The sequence below is a fragment of the Rhinoraja longicauda genome, chromosome 5, assembly GCF_053455715.1.
Source record: "Rhinoraja longicauda isolate Sanriku21f chromosome 5, sRhiLon1.1, whole genome shotgun sequence".
NCBI lineage: Eukaryota > Metazoa > Chordata > Chondrichthyes > Rajiformes > Arhynchobatidae > Rhinoraja > Rhinoraja longicauda.
The window spans coordinates 528,911-546,551 of NC_135957.1; the positions used below are offsets into that span (position 1 = coordinate 528,911).

Below are 17,641 nucleotides of genomic sequence, written 5' to 3' on the forward strand. Positions count from 1 at the left end.
ATCTGGGCCTCTGGCACTGTAATGCAGCAACTCTACCGCTGTGCCACAGTGCCACCCAATGTCTGTGCCGAACACGATGCCGATTTAAACTAATCCCTGCTGCCTGCACATGGTCCATATCCCTCTATTTCCTGCATTTCCATGTGCTTATCTAAAAGTAGAGCCAAGGAACTGCAGATGCTGGTTTACAAAAATAGACACAGAGTGCTGGAGTAACTCAGCGGGTCAGGCAGCATCTCTGGAGGACAGGGATACGGAGCATTTCAGGTCGGTCTAATCCTATCTCCTTTGCCTGCATGTTATCCATATCCTTCCATCCCTTCGTATCCATGTGCCTGTCCAAATGCCTCCTATATGCCACTATCGTATCTGCCTCCACCACCACCCCTGGCAGCGCGTTCCAGGCCCCCACCACCCTCTGTGTGAAAAACTTGCCCTGCACGTCCTCTTTAAACTTCTCCCCTCTCACTGACCCTCTGGTCCATGACATTTCCGCTCGAGAGAAAAGGTTCTAACTGCCTATCCTCTGATAATGAGAGGCATGGAGAGGCATGGAGAGGCATGGAGAGGCATGGAGAGGCATTGTAAACCAGCATCTGCAGTTCCTTGGTTTCTACTTTTAGACAGTTAGAACCTTTTCTCTAGGGTGGAAATGTCATGGACCAGAGGGCACAGTTTTACAGTGAGAGGGGAGAAGTTTAAAGAGTCAGAACCCGTTTCTCAGTCAGAACCCATTTCTCAGAGTGGAAACATCAAACACGACAGGGCACAACTTTAAGGTGAGAGGGGGCAAAGTTTGAAGGAGTTGCTTGGGGCAATTTTTTTGCACAGAGGGTGGTGGGGGCCTGGAACATGCTGGTGGGGATGTTGATGGAGACAGATACGATAGTGGCGTTTCAGGATATGTAACATGGATACGCAGGGAATGGAGGGATATGGATTATGTGCATATCATATCATATCATATCATATATATACAGCCGGAAACAGGCCTTTTCGGCCCTCCATGTCCGTGCCGCCCAGTGATCCCCGTACATTAACACTATCCTACACCCACTAGGGACAATTTTTACATTTACCCAGCCAATTAACCTACATACCATTAAGCATAATCCATTAAGACATTTTTTCCAGGGTGGAAATTGTGGGTCGAAGGGCCTGTTCCTGTGCTGTACTGTGTCTGAAGAAGGGTCTCGACCCGAAACGTTGCCCGTTCCTTCTCTCCAGAGGTGCTGCCTGTCCTGCTGAGTTACTCCAGCTTTTTGTGTCTGCCTTCGGTTTAAACCGGCATCTGCAGTTCCTACCATGTTCTATGCCAGAATCTATGACTGTGGGGACTTACTTGAATGCTCCACTCCGACTTTAGTCCAAAGATAATAGAGCAGAGCAAGTTAGACCACTCGACCCTAAAAGCCGTAGTGCGTCACGGCGGCCATTTTAGTAGGCAGAAACTTGCAGAAACATTTTAAAAGAAAAATAACAAAAATCTGTGAATTGATAGATGAGATATATTCTGCATTTTTACGGTATCATCACGCATACTGTTCCCCCACAACACTGATTACACTGCGAGAGGCAGAGCGGACGGCGGGTTTTGCTTACTAAAATGGCGAACGTTATGCTCCTTTGCGTACTACACTTCAGTATAGACGATTTCAACAGAGTGGCTCATCTTGCTCCGCTAGTATCTTTGCTTTAGACTACCACAAAACTCTGAAAAGCAATAAACTAGCTCCGTCTCTTGTTAAAACACCACTCCTGATTTTCAGTTTCCAAGGTCAAAATAATCCATTCGCCACACTTTCCAGATGTGGGCAAGTCCCCAATCCAAGTCCTTCTAAGAGCTGAGTTTAGTTACTCGTTGCGTGTACCGAGGTACAGTGAAAAGCTTTTGTTGTGTGCTAACCAGTCAGCGGGAGGACAATGCATGATTTGTGGGCGGCACGGTGGTGCAGCGGTAGAGTTACTGTCTTACAGCACTTGCAGCGCCGGAGACCCGGGTTTGATCCCGTCTACGGGTGCTGTCTGTACGGAGTTGATACTTTCTCCCCATGACCTGTGTGAGTTTTGTCCGAGACCTTCGGTTTTCTTCCCACACTCCAAAGACGTACAGGTTTGTAGGTTAATTGGCTTGACATAAGTGTAAATTGTCCCCAGTGTGTGTAGGTCAGATAGTGTTAATGTGCGGGGATCGTTGGTCGATGTGGACTCGATGGGCTGAAGTGTCTGTTTCCGCACGCAATCTCTAAACTAAACTAAACTACAAGCGTACAGAGACATGATAAAGGGATTAATGTGAATAGCGTTTAGTGCAAAATAAAGTCCAGCAAAGTCCGATCAAGGATAGTCCGAGGGTCACCAAAGAGGCAGATAGTAGTTCAGCACTGCTCTCTGGTTGTGGTGGGATGATTCAGTTGCCTGATAACAGCTGGGAAGAAACTGTCCCTGAATCTGGAGGTGTGCGTTTTCACACTTCTGTACCTTTTGCCCTGATGGGAGAGGGGAGGAGGGAGTGGCCAGGGTGTGACTCGTCCTTGATTATGCTGCTGGCCTTGCCGTGGCAGTGTGAGGTAGAAGAAGAGTGTAAATGGAAAACTAGAGGCAAACAATAAAATCTGAGACGATTGTAGCCTAGATTTTCTGCTGAAGTGAGGCTGAGGGGTTATCTTAAAGAGATGTAGAAAATCATCAGGGGAATAGATCTAGTGAATCTTTTATCCAGAGTAGGGAATCAAGAACCAGAGGTCACAAGTTCACAAGTTATAGGAGTAGAATTAGGCCATTCGGCCCATCGAGTCTACTCTGCCATTCTGGAGTCTACTCCGCCATTTTGGTCCGCCAAACCAGAATTCTAGTTTAATATTAGAGGGCAAAAATTTAAAAGCAACCTGAGGGGGAATGTTTTCACACACAGTGGGTGGTGGGTATGTGGAACGAGAAGGTAGTGGAGGCAGTTGATACAACAGCATTTAAAAGACACTTGGATAGGAACGTTTTAGAGGTATATGGGCCAAACATGGGCAAGTGGGACTCGGGTAGATGGGGCATCTAGGCAACTTAGACACGTTTGGCCAAAGGGCCTTTTTCTGTGCTGCACTGAATCGTGACTCTATGGGTCCAACAGCTTGGAGGTGACAGTATTTCCTTGAATCAAGCTAGGAGTGCCAACTATCTCACTCCCAAATAAGGGACAAGGTGACGACATCGCCCCGCGTCCCTTCTGACCTCACCCAGCCAGCGGCCATGTGCTCCCGCTCCACCAATAGCGGTCGCCCGGGCCCGGATTCCTACGCAACCCCCGTTAGGTGGCGCCCGGGCCTCCGGACCTACACTGTCTGGGCCTACAGCGTCCAGGCCGACAGCGTCCGGGCCTACAGTGCCCCCCGGGCCTAATACTGGACAAGGGCGGTCCTGTACGGGACAAACCAATTTAGCTCAAAATACGGAATATCCCAGCTAATATGGGACAGTTGGCACCCCTAAATCAAGCCGACACTGCAACATCATACCAATGATTCTGTAAAAGGGATACAAAGACTGTTCTACTTAAGAACACTGAAAAAGTCTGGTCTACCCCAACAGCTGCTGACGACCTTCTACCGCTGCACCATAGAGAGCATCCTAACGCATGGCATCCCTGTGTGGTATCTCAGCTGCATGGAGGCAGAGAGGAAAGCTCTTCAGCGGGTAGTCCATAGAGCTCAGAGGGCCATCGGAACACAGCTACCAGACTTGGAGGGCATCTACAACACACGATGCCTCAGAAAAGCCACCAGCATCCACAAAGACTCTTCACACCCCTGCAACAGTCTGTTCGAACTCCTTCCATCGGGCAGACGATACAAGGCCTTCTACGCCCGCACCTCCAGACTCAGGAACAGCTTCATCCCCAGGGCCATAGCTGCTATGAACCGGTCCTGCTGAGCCGGATGGCCACAACGCATAGATCAACTTGCACTTTACCCTGTCTAAAAACTGTTACAATTGTTTTGTTTCGTTGGGTTGCTGTTAATTACATAAATTATTGCATCGTATGGGAGGCGCATTCCCAATCTCGTTGTACCCCTGGGTACAATGACAATAAAGATATATTGTATTGTATTGTAATGAACAGATGCACCTCATAAAGTGGTCGAACTGGGAAAAATAAACAAACGGCCAATTTTCAAGTACTAGTGGAAAATGCCAATGGTTAACTTTTTCTTTGGCTACGATCTGTAAGGATACTGTAAATACATTTTGAAAAGACATACTTTGTCTGGTCCTTCAAGTGGAATCATAAACACATTCTTTTGGATTTGGAACGGGCTGGCAGAACCCAAGCAGACAGCAGTTTGGTCTGTGATGTGGTTTACTGAAATTTCAAAAACATTTGGATGAGCCTTAACATGAAAGGCCTCGAAATAAACTGAGAATTGTGGGGATTTAGAGTAATCCCCAGGAATGAACAAGACCCTGGCTGACAGGTTGGAAATATCGAGCCCTCGACAGAGAAAGTCTCGTCAGAATGGAAAGCATTTTCTGACACGGGCATCTCCGGGAGCCGGCCTGCCTCCACTACAGTTCCCATCTCGGCACGGTGGCGCAGCGGTAGAGTTGCCGCCTTACAGCGAGTGCAGCGCCGGTGACCCGGGTTCCACCCTGACTACGGGTGCTGTCAGTTCTCCCCGTGACTGCGTGGGTTTTCTCTGAGATCTTCAGTTTCCTCCCGCACTCCAAAGACGTGCAGGTTTGTGGGCTAATTGGCTTGGTGGAAGTGTAAATTGTCCCTAGTGTGTGTGTAGGATAGTGCTAATGTGTGGGGATCGCTGGTCGGAGCGGTCCCGGTGGGCCGAAGGGCCTGTTTCTGTATAACTAAAACTAAAAACTACAAAAACTCGTATCCATTTGGAAACTCAACGCGCAGCAGTGAAATTTGCAGATTGAATTGAAAGGAGGATGTCTGAGATTGGACGTGTCCCGGACTTGTTCACCGTGAACCGGCAACGGGGGAGGGGGGGGAACCAGATATGTGAACCGGCAACCGGGGGGGGGGGGGGGTCACAGCCTCAGATATGATAGCCTCAAGGGCGTTCGTTTAGGAAGGAGATGAGGATGAATTTCTTTAGTCAGAGGGTGGTGAATCTGTGGGATTCATTGCCACAGAAGGCTGTGGAGGCCAAGTCAGTGGATATTTTTAAGACAGAGATAGATAGATTCTTGATTAGTACGGGTGTCAGGGGTTATGGGGAGAAGGCAGGAGAATGGAGGAGAAGGAGGGAGAGTTAGATCAGCCATGATTGAATGGCGGAGTAGACTTGATGGGCCGAATGGCCTAATTCTGCTCCTATCACATGATCTTATGATGACGGTGAAGATGAAATATAAACCACGGAAGCCGTTCCCTGAACGCCATTGAAAAGAACAATGGATGGGTGAAGGTGAAATGGAACCTGAGAATGTTTTGTAAAGAGCATGTGATTAAAACAAACTTCATGGGAGTCTGCTCAGACTGCTCCGAGAATCCTTTTTTTTCAGTTGTGGTCACCAAGAAACAAAGGAGACGTTTTATTGTCCTGGTAAAGCTGATGCTTAGAGCATGTAAAGTGGGTTATGAGAAAGAATAAATGGGCAGGAGATTTTTAGTTGGACTGGAGTATTAAGAGTTTTAAGCAAAAACACAATTAAAAATTGTCGGGTTTTAGATGTTCAGAGTCTTTTTTCCAGAGTAAGGGAGCCTCAAACTCGAAGAGACAGAGTCTTTTACTCAGGGTAGGGGCATCAACAACTAGAGGAGACACAAAATGCTGGCGTAACTCAGCGGGTCATTCAGCATCTCTGGAGAACATGGATGGGTGACGTTTCACAGAGTGCTGGAGTAACTCAGCGGGTCAGGCAGCATCTCTGGAGAACATGGATGGGTGACGTTTCACAGAGTGCTGGATTAACTCAGCGGGTCAGGCAGCATCTCTGGGGAACATGGCAGGGTGACGTTTCACAGAGTGCTGGAGTAACTCAGCGGGTCAGGCAGCATCTCTGGAGAACATGGATGGGTGACGTTTCAGAGTGCTGGAGTAACTCAGCGGGTCAGGCAGCATCTCTGGAGAACATGGATGGGTGACGTTTCGGTTCAGCCCGGAGAACCAGAGGACATAGGTTTAATGTGAGAGGGGAAAGTTTTAATAGTAATCTGAGGGGCAACTTTTTTTCCACACAGAGGGTGGTGTGCACATGGAATGAGCTGTCAGAGGAGGTCGTTGAGATGGGTACAATAACATCATTGAAAAGACACCTGGACAGGTGCATGGATAGGAAAGGTTTAGAGGGATATGGGCCAGTGGGACTAGTGTAGATGGGGCATCATGGTCAGCACGGGCAGGTTGGGCCGAAGGGCCTGTTCCCGTGCTGTTGAACTCTATGACTATGACAGACGTTTAAGTTGAGAGGAGAGACATGCAAAGGACGTACGTTTTTCTGTCAGGGGGTGGTTATATGGAACGTACTGCTAGAGGAGGTGACAGGAACAGATACAATTACAATGTTTAAGAGATATTTGCACAGGTATTTGAGTAGGAAAGAAGAAGGCACGGTGGCGCAACGGCAGAGTTGCTGCCTTACAGTGAATGCAGCGCCAGAGACTCAGGTTCGATCCTGACTACGGGTGCTGTACTGTACGGAGTTTGTACGTTCTCCCCTTGACCTGCGTGGGTTTTCTCCGAGATCTTCGGTTTCCTCCCACGCTCCAAAGACGTACAGGTTTGTAGGTTAATTGGCTGGGTAAAATGTAAAAATTGTCCCTAGTGTGTGCAGGATGGTGTTAATGTGCGGGGATCGCTGGGCGGCGCGGACTCGGTGGGCCGAAGGGCCTGTTTCCGCGCTGTATCTCTAAATCTAAAAAAAAATCTAAAAAATCTAAATCTAAAAATCTAAAGAAAGATATGGGCCTTATGCATGCAAATGAGATTAGGGCATTACTGTCGGTATGAACTTGTTGGGCCAAAGGGTCCATTTCAGTGAAATTTCACTACATGTACCATCCAACTGTTCTCAAAGGGAAGGCAGGGTTTAACTCTGGTTGGAGTCATAGTTATACAGGACAAAGTCCAATGTCCGCAGTGGGGTAGAGGTGAATCGGACAGTACCCTAGTTTATGGAAGGGCCGTTCAGAAGCCTGATAACAGAGGGTAAGAAGCTGTTCCTGAGTCTGGTGGTGCACACTTTCAAGCTTCTGTACCTTCTGCCCCATGTTTTGCATTTACAATGCACTTTTATAATGGAAATGCTCGATTGTAATTATGTACAGTCTTTCCGCTGACTCTGACACGACAAAAAGCTTTTTACTGTACCTCGGTACACGTGACCATAAACTAAATTAAACTGAAGTAAACTAAACTAAATTAAACCAACCTTATATGTTAGGATTAGACAGATGTGTAGGAAGGAACTGCAGATGCTGGTGTAGATAGACACAAAATGCTGGAGTGCCCAACTGTCTATATGTTAAGATTTCTCTCTATGTTGGTTAAAATGGACAAAATGGCCGTTCATAAATGTGAAATGATTGCAACTCAAAGACACACGGCATAGAAGCCCAACATGCCCATGGTGACCATCAGTACCCAACTAAACGCACACCTCTAGATTCAGGGACAGTTTCTTCCCAGCTGTTATCAGGCAACTGAATCATCCCACCACAACCAGAGAACAGTGCTGAACTACTATCTACCTCTTTGGTGACCCTCGGACTATCCTCGATCGGATTTTGCTGGCTTTACCTTGCACTAATGCTTATTCCCTATCACGTATCTGTACACTGTAAATGGATCGATTGTAATTGTAAAGTACAGAGCATGGCTGGGTAGCCATGCATGCAGTGCTCGTGACTGATTGAAAGATTACAGCATGGAAACAGGCCCTTCTGCCCACCGAGTCCACACCGACCACCCGTTCACACCAGTTCTATGTTATCCTGCTTTCTCATCCACTACCGACACTGGAATGTAAAAGACATGACCAGTAACTTTGCAGATGACACTGAAATATCGGTCCAGCACCGATTTTCCGGCACCCTTAGTCTCAGAGCCTTGGTGGATTATCCGTTTTGCCGGATCAACAGAGATAGACAATAGACAATAGGTGCAGGAGGAGGCCATTCGGCCCTTCGAGCCAGCACCACCATTCAATGTGATCATGGCTGATCATTCTCAATCAGTACCCCATTCCTGCCTTCTCCCCATACCCCCTGACTCCGCTATCCTTAAGAGCTCTATCTAGCTCTCTCTTGAATGCATTCAGAGAATTGGCCTCCACTGCCTTCTGAGGCAGAGAATTCCACAGATTCACAACTCTCTGACTGAAAAAGTTTTTCCTCATCTCAGTTTTAAATGGCCTACCCCTTATTCTTAAACTGTGGCCCCTTGTTCTGGACTCCCCCAACATTGGGTACATGTTTCCTGCCTCTAACGTGTCCAACCCCTTAATAATCTTATACGTTTCGATAAGACCCCCTCTCATCCTTCTAAATTCCAGTGTATACAAGCCTAGTCGCTCCAGTCTTTCAACATATGACATTCCGGGAATTAACCTAGTTAATTGTATGTTAATTCACAGCACCCCCTCAGAGGGCCTACGCTGTATGCCCTCAATAGCAAGAATATCCTTCCACAAATTTGGAGACCAAAACTGCACACAGTACTCCAGGTGCGGTCTCACTAGGGCCCTGTACAACTGCACACAGTACTCCAGGTGCGGTCTCACTAGGGCCCTGTACAACTGCACACAGTACTCCAGGTGTGGTCTCACTAGGGCCCTGTACAACTGCACACAGTACTCCAGGTGCGGTCTCACTAGGGCCCTGTACAACTGCACACAGTACTCCAGGTGTGGTCTCACTAGGGCCCTGTACAACTGCACACAGTACTCCAGGTGTGGTCTCACTAGGGCCCTGTACAACTGCACACAGTACTCCAGGTGTGGTCTCACTAGGGCCTCCCAGAGCAGTCCAATGGTACTAGAACTATAGGCCGCCTCGCCTAGGTCGCTGAGGGGCAGAGATACCGGCCCCCAAAGTCAGCCTTGGAAATCGGCTGTGGGAACCGATCTGCCGGCTGTGGCTAGGCCGGGGTTCCGGAGCACCGGCCGAGACGGGAGCGGCACGCACAGTGGCGCGGCGGTAGAGTTGCTGCCTCACAGCCCCAGAGACCCGGGTTCAATCCCGACTACGGGCGCTCCCTGTCATGATTGTCAAGTCAAGTCAAGTCAATTTTATTTGTACAGCACATTTAAGAACAACCCACGTTGACCAAAGTGCTGTACATCAGTTCAGGTACTAAGAAACGAACATACAATGGCACACAAACATAACAGCACATACATAAACAGTTCACAGCGCCCCCTCAGAGGGCCTCAAACGCTAGGGAGGAGAAATAGGTTTTGAGTCTGGACTTGAAGGAGTGGATGGAGGGGGCAGTTCTGATGGGGAGAGGGATGCTGTTCCACAGTCTAGGAGCTGCAACCTCAAAAGCGCGGTCACCCCTGAGCTTAAGCCTAGACCGCGGGATAGTCAGTAGCCCCAAGTCGGCCGACCTGAGGGACCTGGAGATAGAGTGGTGGGTTAGAAGATTTTTGATATGGGAGGGGGGGGGGAAGCCCGTTTAGGGCTTTGTATGTGAATCATGTCTTGTCCTTCCGCTGACTGGATAGCACGCAATAAAAAAAACTTTCCACTGTACAATAACACTGTACAATGTGACAATAAACTAAACTGAACCAAGAGTGGGTATGCACTAAATGCTGGAGTAACTCAGCGGGTCAGGCAGCATCTCCGGAGGAAAGGAATAGGTGACATTTCGGGTCGAGACCCTTTTTCAGGCTGAGCAGATAGATCGGCTGTGAAGAGGATGTTTCCAGTAGTGGGAGAGTCGAGGACCAGAGGGCACAGCCACTGAATGAACGGACGCACCTTTAGAATGGAGATGAGGAGGAATTTCTTTAGGCTGGGGGTGGTGAATCTGTGGAGCCCAAGGCATTGGGTATTTTTAAAGCAGTTGACAGGTTCTTGATTAGTAAGGGCATCAAAGGTTATGGGGACAAGGCAGGTGAATGGGGTTGAGAGGGAAAGATAGATCAGCCATGATCGAATGGTGGAGCAGACTCGATGGGCAGCATGGCCTGATTCTTATGGTCTTATGGGCGGAGAATGCCGGAGAGGTTTACAGAGGGAGGGAGCGGGGTCAGGATCTTAGTGGTACCTGTAGCCGGGCTGCTTCTTCGGACCACCAAGCCTCGAAATCCTTCTGTATCATCACCTTGGCCTTTTGATGGAGGTGTTCTAGGTGCTCGATCTCTGTCTTCAGCCCTTTCAGCCGGTTGAAGGTCATTTTGTAGCTGGATGTGAATTAAGGCGATACAGTCATACGGTAACCACGAGCTGGGGGAGAATTAGGAGGGTGGGGAATATGCGAAGCGATAAAGGGTTTCGCAGGCCTGTCGCAAGGGCGGCCTCACGGTGGCGCAGCGGTAGAGTTGCTGCCTCACAGCGCCGGAGACCCGGGTTCCATCCCGACTATGGGCGCTGTCTGTACGTTCTCACCGTGACTGCGTGGGATTCCTCCGAGATCTTCGGTTTCCTCCCACACTCCAAAGACGTGCAGGTTTGTAGGTGAATTGCCTGGTGTACTGTAAAGTGTGAATTGTCCCTAGCGTGTGTAGGACCATGTTAATGTGCGGGGATCGCTGGTCGGCGCGGACCCGGTGGGCCGAAGGACCTGTTTCCGCGCTGTATCTCTAAATAAAACCGCACCACAGCCTCTGCATCATCCTTGTGCCTTTGAAATTGAATTGAATTGAGAGACACAACATGGGAACAAACTCTCGGAGCCCACTACGACCATCAATCACCCGTTCACACTGGCTGTATATGACACCCCACTTCCTCATCCACTTTCTGCACTCAAGGTGGCAATTTACAGAAGGCCAATGAACCTACAAACCCTGAACGTCTTTGGGATGTGGGAGGAAAACAAAGCACCCAGAGGAATCATGCTGTCACAGGGAGAACGGGCGGTCACGGTGGCGCAGCGGTAGAGTTGCTGCCTCACAGCGAATGTAGCGCCGGAGACCCGGGTTCCATCCCGACTACGGGTGCCGTCTGTATGGAGTCTGTATGTTCTCCCTGTGACCTGCGTGGGTTTTCTCCGGGTGCTCCGGTTTCCTCCCACACTCCAAAGACGTACAGGTTTGTAAGTTAATTGGCGTCTGTAAATTGTAAATTGTGCTTAGTGGGTGTAGGATGGTGCTAGTGTGCGGGGATCGCTGGTCGGTGCGGACTCGGTGGGCTGAAGGGCCTGCTTTTGTGCTGTTTCTCGAAACTAAACTCAACTAAATTACCGCGAACACACGACATAGGAGCAGAATTTGGACATTTAGCCCATCAAGTCTAATCTGCTCTTCAATCGTGGCTGATCTCTTTCCCTCTCAACCCCATTCTCTGGCTTCTGCCCTGTAACCTTTGACACCCTTACTAATCAAGAAATTATCAATCGCTGCTTCAAAAATACCAAGAAATGTACAGTATGCGGCAGCAGCCCCGAAATGCCACCATGTCTCTAATTGCACTCTTCAGGCCCATTACAACCAGGGTTATTACAATTACAACCACTATAATCAGGTCAATTTATGTGAGGGTCTGTTGGCATGTTTAGTTTAGTTTAAGTTCAGAGATACAGCGCGGAAACAGGCCCTTCGGACCACTACATTAACACTATCCTACACCCACGAGGGACAATTTTTACATTCACCAAGCCAATTAACCTACAAACCTGCACGTCTTTGGAGTGTGGAATGAAACCGAAGATCTCGGAGAAAACCCACGCGGTTCTGGGGGGAAAAGTACAAACTCCGTACAGACAGCACCCGTAGTCGGGATGGAACCCGGGTCTCCGGCGCTGCATTCGCTGTAAGGCAGCAATTCTACCGCTGCGCCACCGTGACCGCCTTGGATCTGAACTCAAGAGGCAGGGAAAGTCTATTCTGGAGAGTGGTCTGGGAGAGGCTTTTAAGATCCAACTGGACAGAGATAATACAGAACTCGTAGAGTCAGAGCCATACAGCACGGAAACAGTGCTTGGGCATAACATGTCCATGCCGACCAACATGTCCCACCTGCACTAGTCCCACCTGCCTGGGTTCGGCCCATATCCCTTTAAACCTGTCCTATCCATGTACCTGACTGAATGCCTATTAAATGTTGTTATTGTTCTTGCCTCAACTACTCCCTCTGGCAGCTCGTTCTTTCTACCTACTACCCTCTGAGTGAAAAAGTTGCATTTCAGGTTACTATTTGTATAAGAAAATAACTGCAGATGCTGGTACAAATCGAAGGTATTTATTCACAAAGTGCTGGAGTAACTCAGCAGGTCGGGCAGCATCTCGGGAGAGAAGGAATGGGTGACTTTTCGGGTCGAGACTCTTCTTCAGACTAAAGAAGTCTGTCTTCAGTCTGAAGAAGGGTCTCGACCCGAAACGTCGCCCATTCCTTCTCTCCTGAGATGCTGCCTGACCTGCTGAGTTACTCCAGCACTTTGTGAATAAATACCTTCGGTTACTATTAAATCTTTTCCCTCTCACCTTAAATCTTTGTCAGGGTAGAGGTTTTTGATTCCTCTACTCTGGTTAAAAGATAGTGTGCGTTTACCCTAGCAATTCCCCACATGATTTTGTACACCTCTATAAGGTTACCCCTCATCCTCCTGCGTTCCAAGGAATAAGAGTCCCAGCCTGCCCAACCTCTCCCTGTAGCTCAGGCCCTCAAGTCCTGGCAACATCAATGTCCTCGTAAATCTAAACTCCAGCAAACTGCTCAATGTAACCACACAGGCTGCCTTGCGAGAGGTGAACCTGAAGCTGAAGAGGCGGAAGTTAAAGAGTGTCTTAAAACGTCGCCAAATGATGCTTGGAACTGGTGGAATGGAGAGGCAAGGAACTGCAGAAGCTGGAATCCCGAGCAAAAACACAATGTGCTGGAGTAACTCAGCGGGTCAGGCGACATCTGTGGAGGCAATGGACAGGCGATGCTTTGGGTCGGGACCTTTGTTCATACTGATTGTAATGGGGGGTGAAGAAAGATAGAAAAGAGAATTGGCACGGCTCAAAGCCTGGCAAATGGTGAGTCACTGTAAGGGATGGCGGACATGGGCTAGAGGTGAAAAGGAGTCAAATGAGTGTCAGATAGGGAGAGAATAGGAAGAGTGAAGTGTAAAGCCAGAGGAAAGGAAGGATATAGGTGGAAAGGGATTGTACAGGATGGGGTTAGAGTGGGATGGGATAGTGGGTGAAAGGAGTGCATACCAATTTCTCCCATTGCCCTGTCTCTCTTACCCCCACCCCCCCCACCATCTCCTTCCACAAATATCCCTCCCTCTGGCTTTACACTTCACACCTCTTCGTTCATCTGTGTCAACTGTATCCACCTATCACTTGCCAGGCTTTGCTCTGCCCCAACGCTCTTTTCCAGCTTTCTTCCCCCCATTAGTCAGCCTGACGATGGGCCCTGCCCCGAAACGTCACCTGTCCATTCCCTCCGTAGATGCTGCCTGACCTGCTGAGTTCCTCCAGCACTTTGTGTTTTGCTCCAGATTCCAGCATCCGTTGTCAATTGTGTCTCCATTTTAACTACAACATGCATGGCGCATCGGTAGAGTTGCCGCCTCACAGCGCCAGAGACCCGGGTTCCATCCTGACTACGAGTGCTGTCTGTACGGAGTATGTACGTTCTCCCTGTGACTGCGTGGGCTTTCTCTGGGCGCTCAGGTTTCTTCCCACAATCCAAAAACGTGCAAGGTTGTAAGGTTGATTGGCTTCGGTAAAACTGTAAAATTATCCCCTCGTGTGTAAGATAGTGCTAGTGTACAGGGTGATTGTTGGTCGACATGGACTCGGTGGGCTGAAGGGCCTGTCTCCACGCTGCATTTCCAAACAATGTCTTTCCACTGACTGCACAGCACGCAACAAAATCTTTTGACTGTACCCCACGTGACAATAAACTAAACTGAACTGAACCTAAAGTGAAGACTGCATGGCCTTATTTCAGAATATCCTGCTTAATTTACGATGACATGGGAATTTAGGCCATTTGAGTCTTTCATAAACGTGGTTGTGGAAGATTTATGTAGGCCTGTCATTTGTTAACTAGGTGCATATGGCCTGATTCTGGACTATTATTGAAGCATGTTGGAGATATAGCCTAGCCATACATTACCCCTTGGTGATAACAGGAATGTTGGAATTATCCACCAGGAAATGTATCCATCATACATTGCAGCCCTCTCTCCGAAGGTTTATTAAAACGATAATATCTCTTTTCCTTGCTTCCAGGTATCTCTGTGGCTTTAACCACTCGCGGCTGGCGAGATTCTCACAAGACCACTGTGAACTTGTGAGCAGTTCTGGGCCCCATATTTGAGGAAGGACCTGCTGGCTCTGGAGAGGGTCCAGAGGAGGTTTACGAGAATGATCCCAGGAATGAGTGGGTTAACATATGATGAGCGTTTGACAGCACTGGGCCTGTACTCGCTGGAGTTTAGAAGAACGAGGGGGGGACCTCATTGAAACTTACCGAACAGTGAAAGGCCTGGATAGAGTGGATGTGGAGAGGATGTTTCCACTAGTGGGAGAGTCTAGGACCAGAGACCGGCACGGTGGCGCAGCGGTAGAGTTGCTGCCTTACAGCGAATGCAGCACCGGAGACTCAGGTTCCATCCTGGCTACGGGCGCCATCTGTACGGAGTTTGTACTTTCTCCCCGTGACCTGCGTGGGTTTTCTCCGGGATCTTCGGTTTCCTCCCACACTCCAAAGACGTACAGGTTTGTAGGTTAATTGACTGGGTAAATGTAAAAATTGTCCTTAGTGTGTGTAGGATTGTGTTAATGTGCGGGGATCGCTGGGCGGCGCGGACCCGGTGGGCCGAAGGTCCTGTTTCCGCGCTGTATCTCTAAATCAAAAAATCATAGCCTCAGAATTAAAGGGCATTCTTTTCGGAAAGGAGATGAGGAGGAATTTCTTTAGTCAGGGGAATTATTTGCTGCAGAAGGCTGTGGAGGCCAAGTCTGGATATATATTTAAGGCTGACATAGATAGATTCTTGATCAGTACGGGTGTCAGAGGTTATATACGGGTTAATATATGAGCGATTGACGGCACTGGGCCTGTACTCACTGAAGTATGAGGGGGGACCTCATTGAAACTTACTGAATAGTGAAAGGCTTGGATAGAGTGGATGTGGAGAGGATGTTTCCACTTTTTTAGTTACGCTTAATTTAGAGATAGACAATAGACAATAGGTGCAGGAGGAGGCCATTCAGCCCTTCGAGCCAGCACCGCCATTCAATGCGATCATGGCTGATCACTCTCAATCAGTACCCCGTTCCTGCCTTCTCCCCATACCCCCTCACTCCGCTATCCTTAAGAGCTCTATCCAGCTCTCTCTTGAAAGCATCCAACGAACTGGCCTCCTCCACTGCCTTCTGAGGCAGAGAATTCCACACCTTCACCACTCTCTGACTGAAAAAGTTCTTCCTCATCTCCGTTCTAAATGGCCTACCCCTTATTCTTAAACTGTGGCCCCTTGTTCTGGACTCCCCCAACATTGGGAACATGTTTCCTGCCTCTAATGTGTCCAATCCCCTAAATATCTTATATGTTTCAATAAGATCCCCCCTCATCCTTCTAAATTCCAGTGATACAGCGTGGAACAAGGCCCTTTGGCCCACCGAGTCCGCACCGACTGGCGATCCCCGCACACTTGCACTACTCTACACACACTATGGACAGTTTTTTACACTTATACCAAGTCAATTAACCGACAAGCCTGTACGTCTTTGGAGTGTGGGAGGAAACTGAAGATCTCGGAGAAAACCCAGGCAGGTCACGGGGGGGGGGGGGAAACGTACAAACTCCGTACAAACAAGCAGCATAGTCAGGATTGAACCTGGGTCTCTGGTGCTGTAAGGCTGTAGCTCTACCTCTGCCTTTAGAAAGAAGATGAGGAGGAATTTCTTTTGTCAGAGGGAGGTGAATCTGTGGAATTCATATGGAGGCCAAGTCAATGGATATTTCTAAGACAGAGATAGATAGATTTGTGATTAGTCCGGGTGCCAGGGGTTATGGAGAGAAGGCAGGAGAATGTGGTTAGGAGGGAGAGATAGAGCAGCCATCTGTGGAATTCTCTGCCTCAGAGGCCAGTGGCCAATTCTCTGAATGCTTTCAAGAGAGAGTTAGATAGAGCTCTTAAGGATAGCGGAGTCAGGGGGTGTGGGGAGAAGGCAGGAATGGGGTACTGATTGTGGATGATCAGGCATGATCACATTGAATGGCAGTGCTGGCTCAAAGGGCCAAATGGCCTCCTCCTGCACTTCTTGTCTATTGTCTATTGCCGTGATTGAACGGGGAGTAGACTTGATGGCTGTTTGTCCTGCTTTGCTCCTATAACCTGTGAGCATGAAGTAAACCAACCTCTGTCAGGTGAACACTTCCCCAGGTTCTCCAATCTCTGCAGCAGACTATGTGTGCTTCTGGAGATTCAGATGGGTTTTAAACATTTACTCCTCCACACTGCTGAATTTGGTCATGTGGAAAGCTGGGGGGGGGGGGATTGGACAATGGGAAGACAGAGCAAGAGTAGGAGAAATAAGAGCCAGAGGGTAGACACAAAATGCAAGATTAATTCAGCGGGTTAGGCAGCATCACTGGAGAAAAGGAACGGGCCGAGACCCTTCCCCAGACTGCGAGTCAGAGGGGAGGGGAAACTAGCGGCATGAACAGGTACAAAGAACAAATGAATGAAAGGGACAAATCAACAATGGTCAAGGAAAGGTGGAGCCCACAATGGTCCATTGTTGGCTGTGGAGTGGATACAAACAGTGATACTAAACAGGACGACAGTGAAACTAGTAGGAAGACGAGGGTGGGGGAGGGTCAGAGAGAGAGGGAATGCAAGGGTTACTTGAAATTAGGTAAATCAATAGTCAGTCATACCATTGGGTGTAAGCTGCCCAAGTGAAATATGACATAGGTTTAAGGTGAGAGGGGAAGATACCTTGATTGAGGAAGGCCAATGTACCAAAAACCTTCTTGACCACCCTTGTGATAGTTATAACAGTATAAGAACTATATAGGAACTAATCATATCATATCATATCATATCATATATATACAGCCGGAATCAGGCCTTTTCGGCACACCAAGTCCGTGCCGCCCAGCGATCCCCGTACATTAACACTATCCTACAACCACTAGGGACAATTTTTTTAAAACATTTACCCAGCCAATTAACCTACAAACCTGCATGTCTTTGGAGCATGGGAGGAAACCGAAGATCTCGGAGAAAACCCACGCGGTCATGGGGAGAACGTACAAACTCCATACAGACAGTAGTCGGGATGGAACCCGGGTCTCCGGCGCTGCAAGCGCTGCAAGGCAGCAACTCTACCGCTGCGCCACCGTGCCGACCAAACCAATATAATGATTTTTCTCCTGACTGAAATATTGGAAGCATCTGCCTCACTGAAATTAATTGTGCCAATTAGAACATTTGTTGCAGACTTTCCAGATTGAGTTTAGTTTAGTTTAGAGATACAGCGTGGATCGTCTTTCTGCTGAAGATGG

At 48.6% G+C, this 17,641-nt stretch overlaps 1 protein-coding gene across 2 annotated transcripts in view; it reads right to left on the bottom strand.

The window, feature by feature from the left end:
* kif6 (kinesin family member 6) overlaps nt 1-17,641 on the bottom strand; it is a 466,382-nt gene that overhangs the window by 47,980 nt on the left and 400,761 nt on the right. For both annotated transcript variants that reach the window (XM_078398770.1, XM_078398768.1), the window contains exon 18: nt 10,230-10,365. In XM_078398770.1, the coding sequence (XP_078254896.1) occupies nt 10,230-10,365 (136 nt within the window). The remainder of the gene's footprint in view (nt 1-10,229; nt 10,366-17,641) is intronic.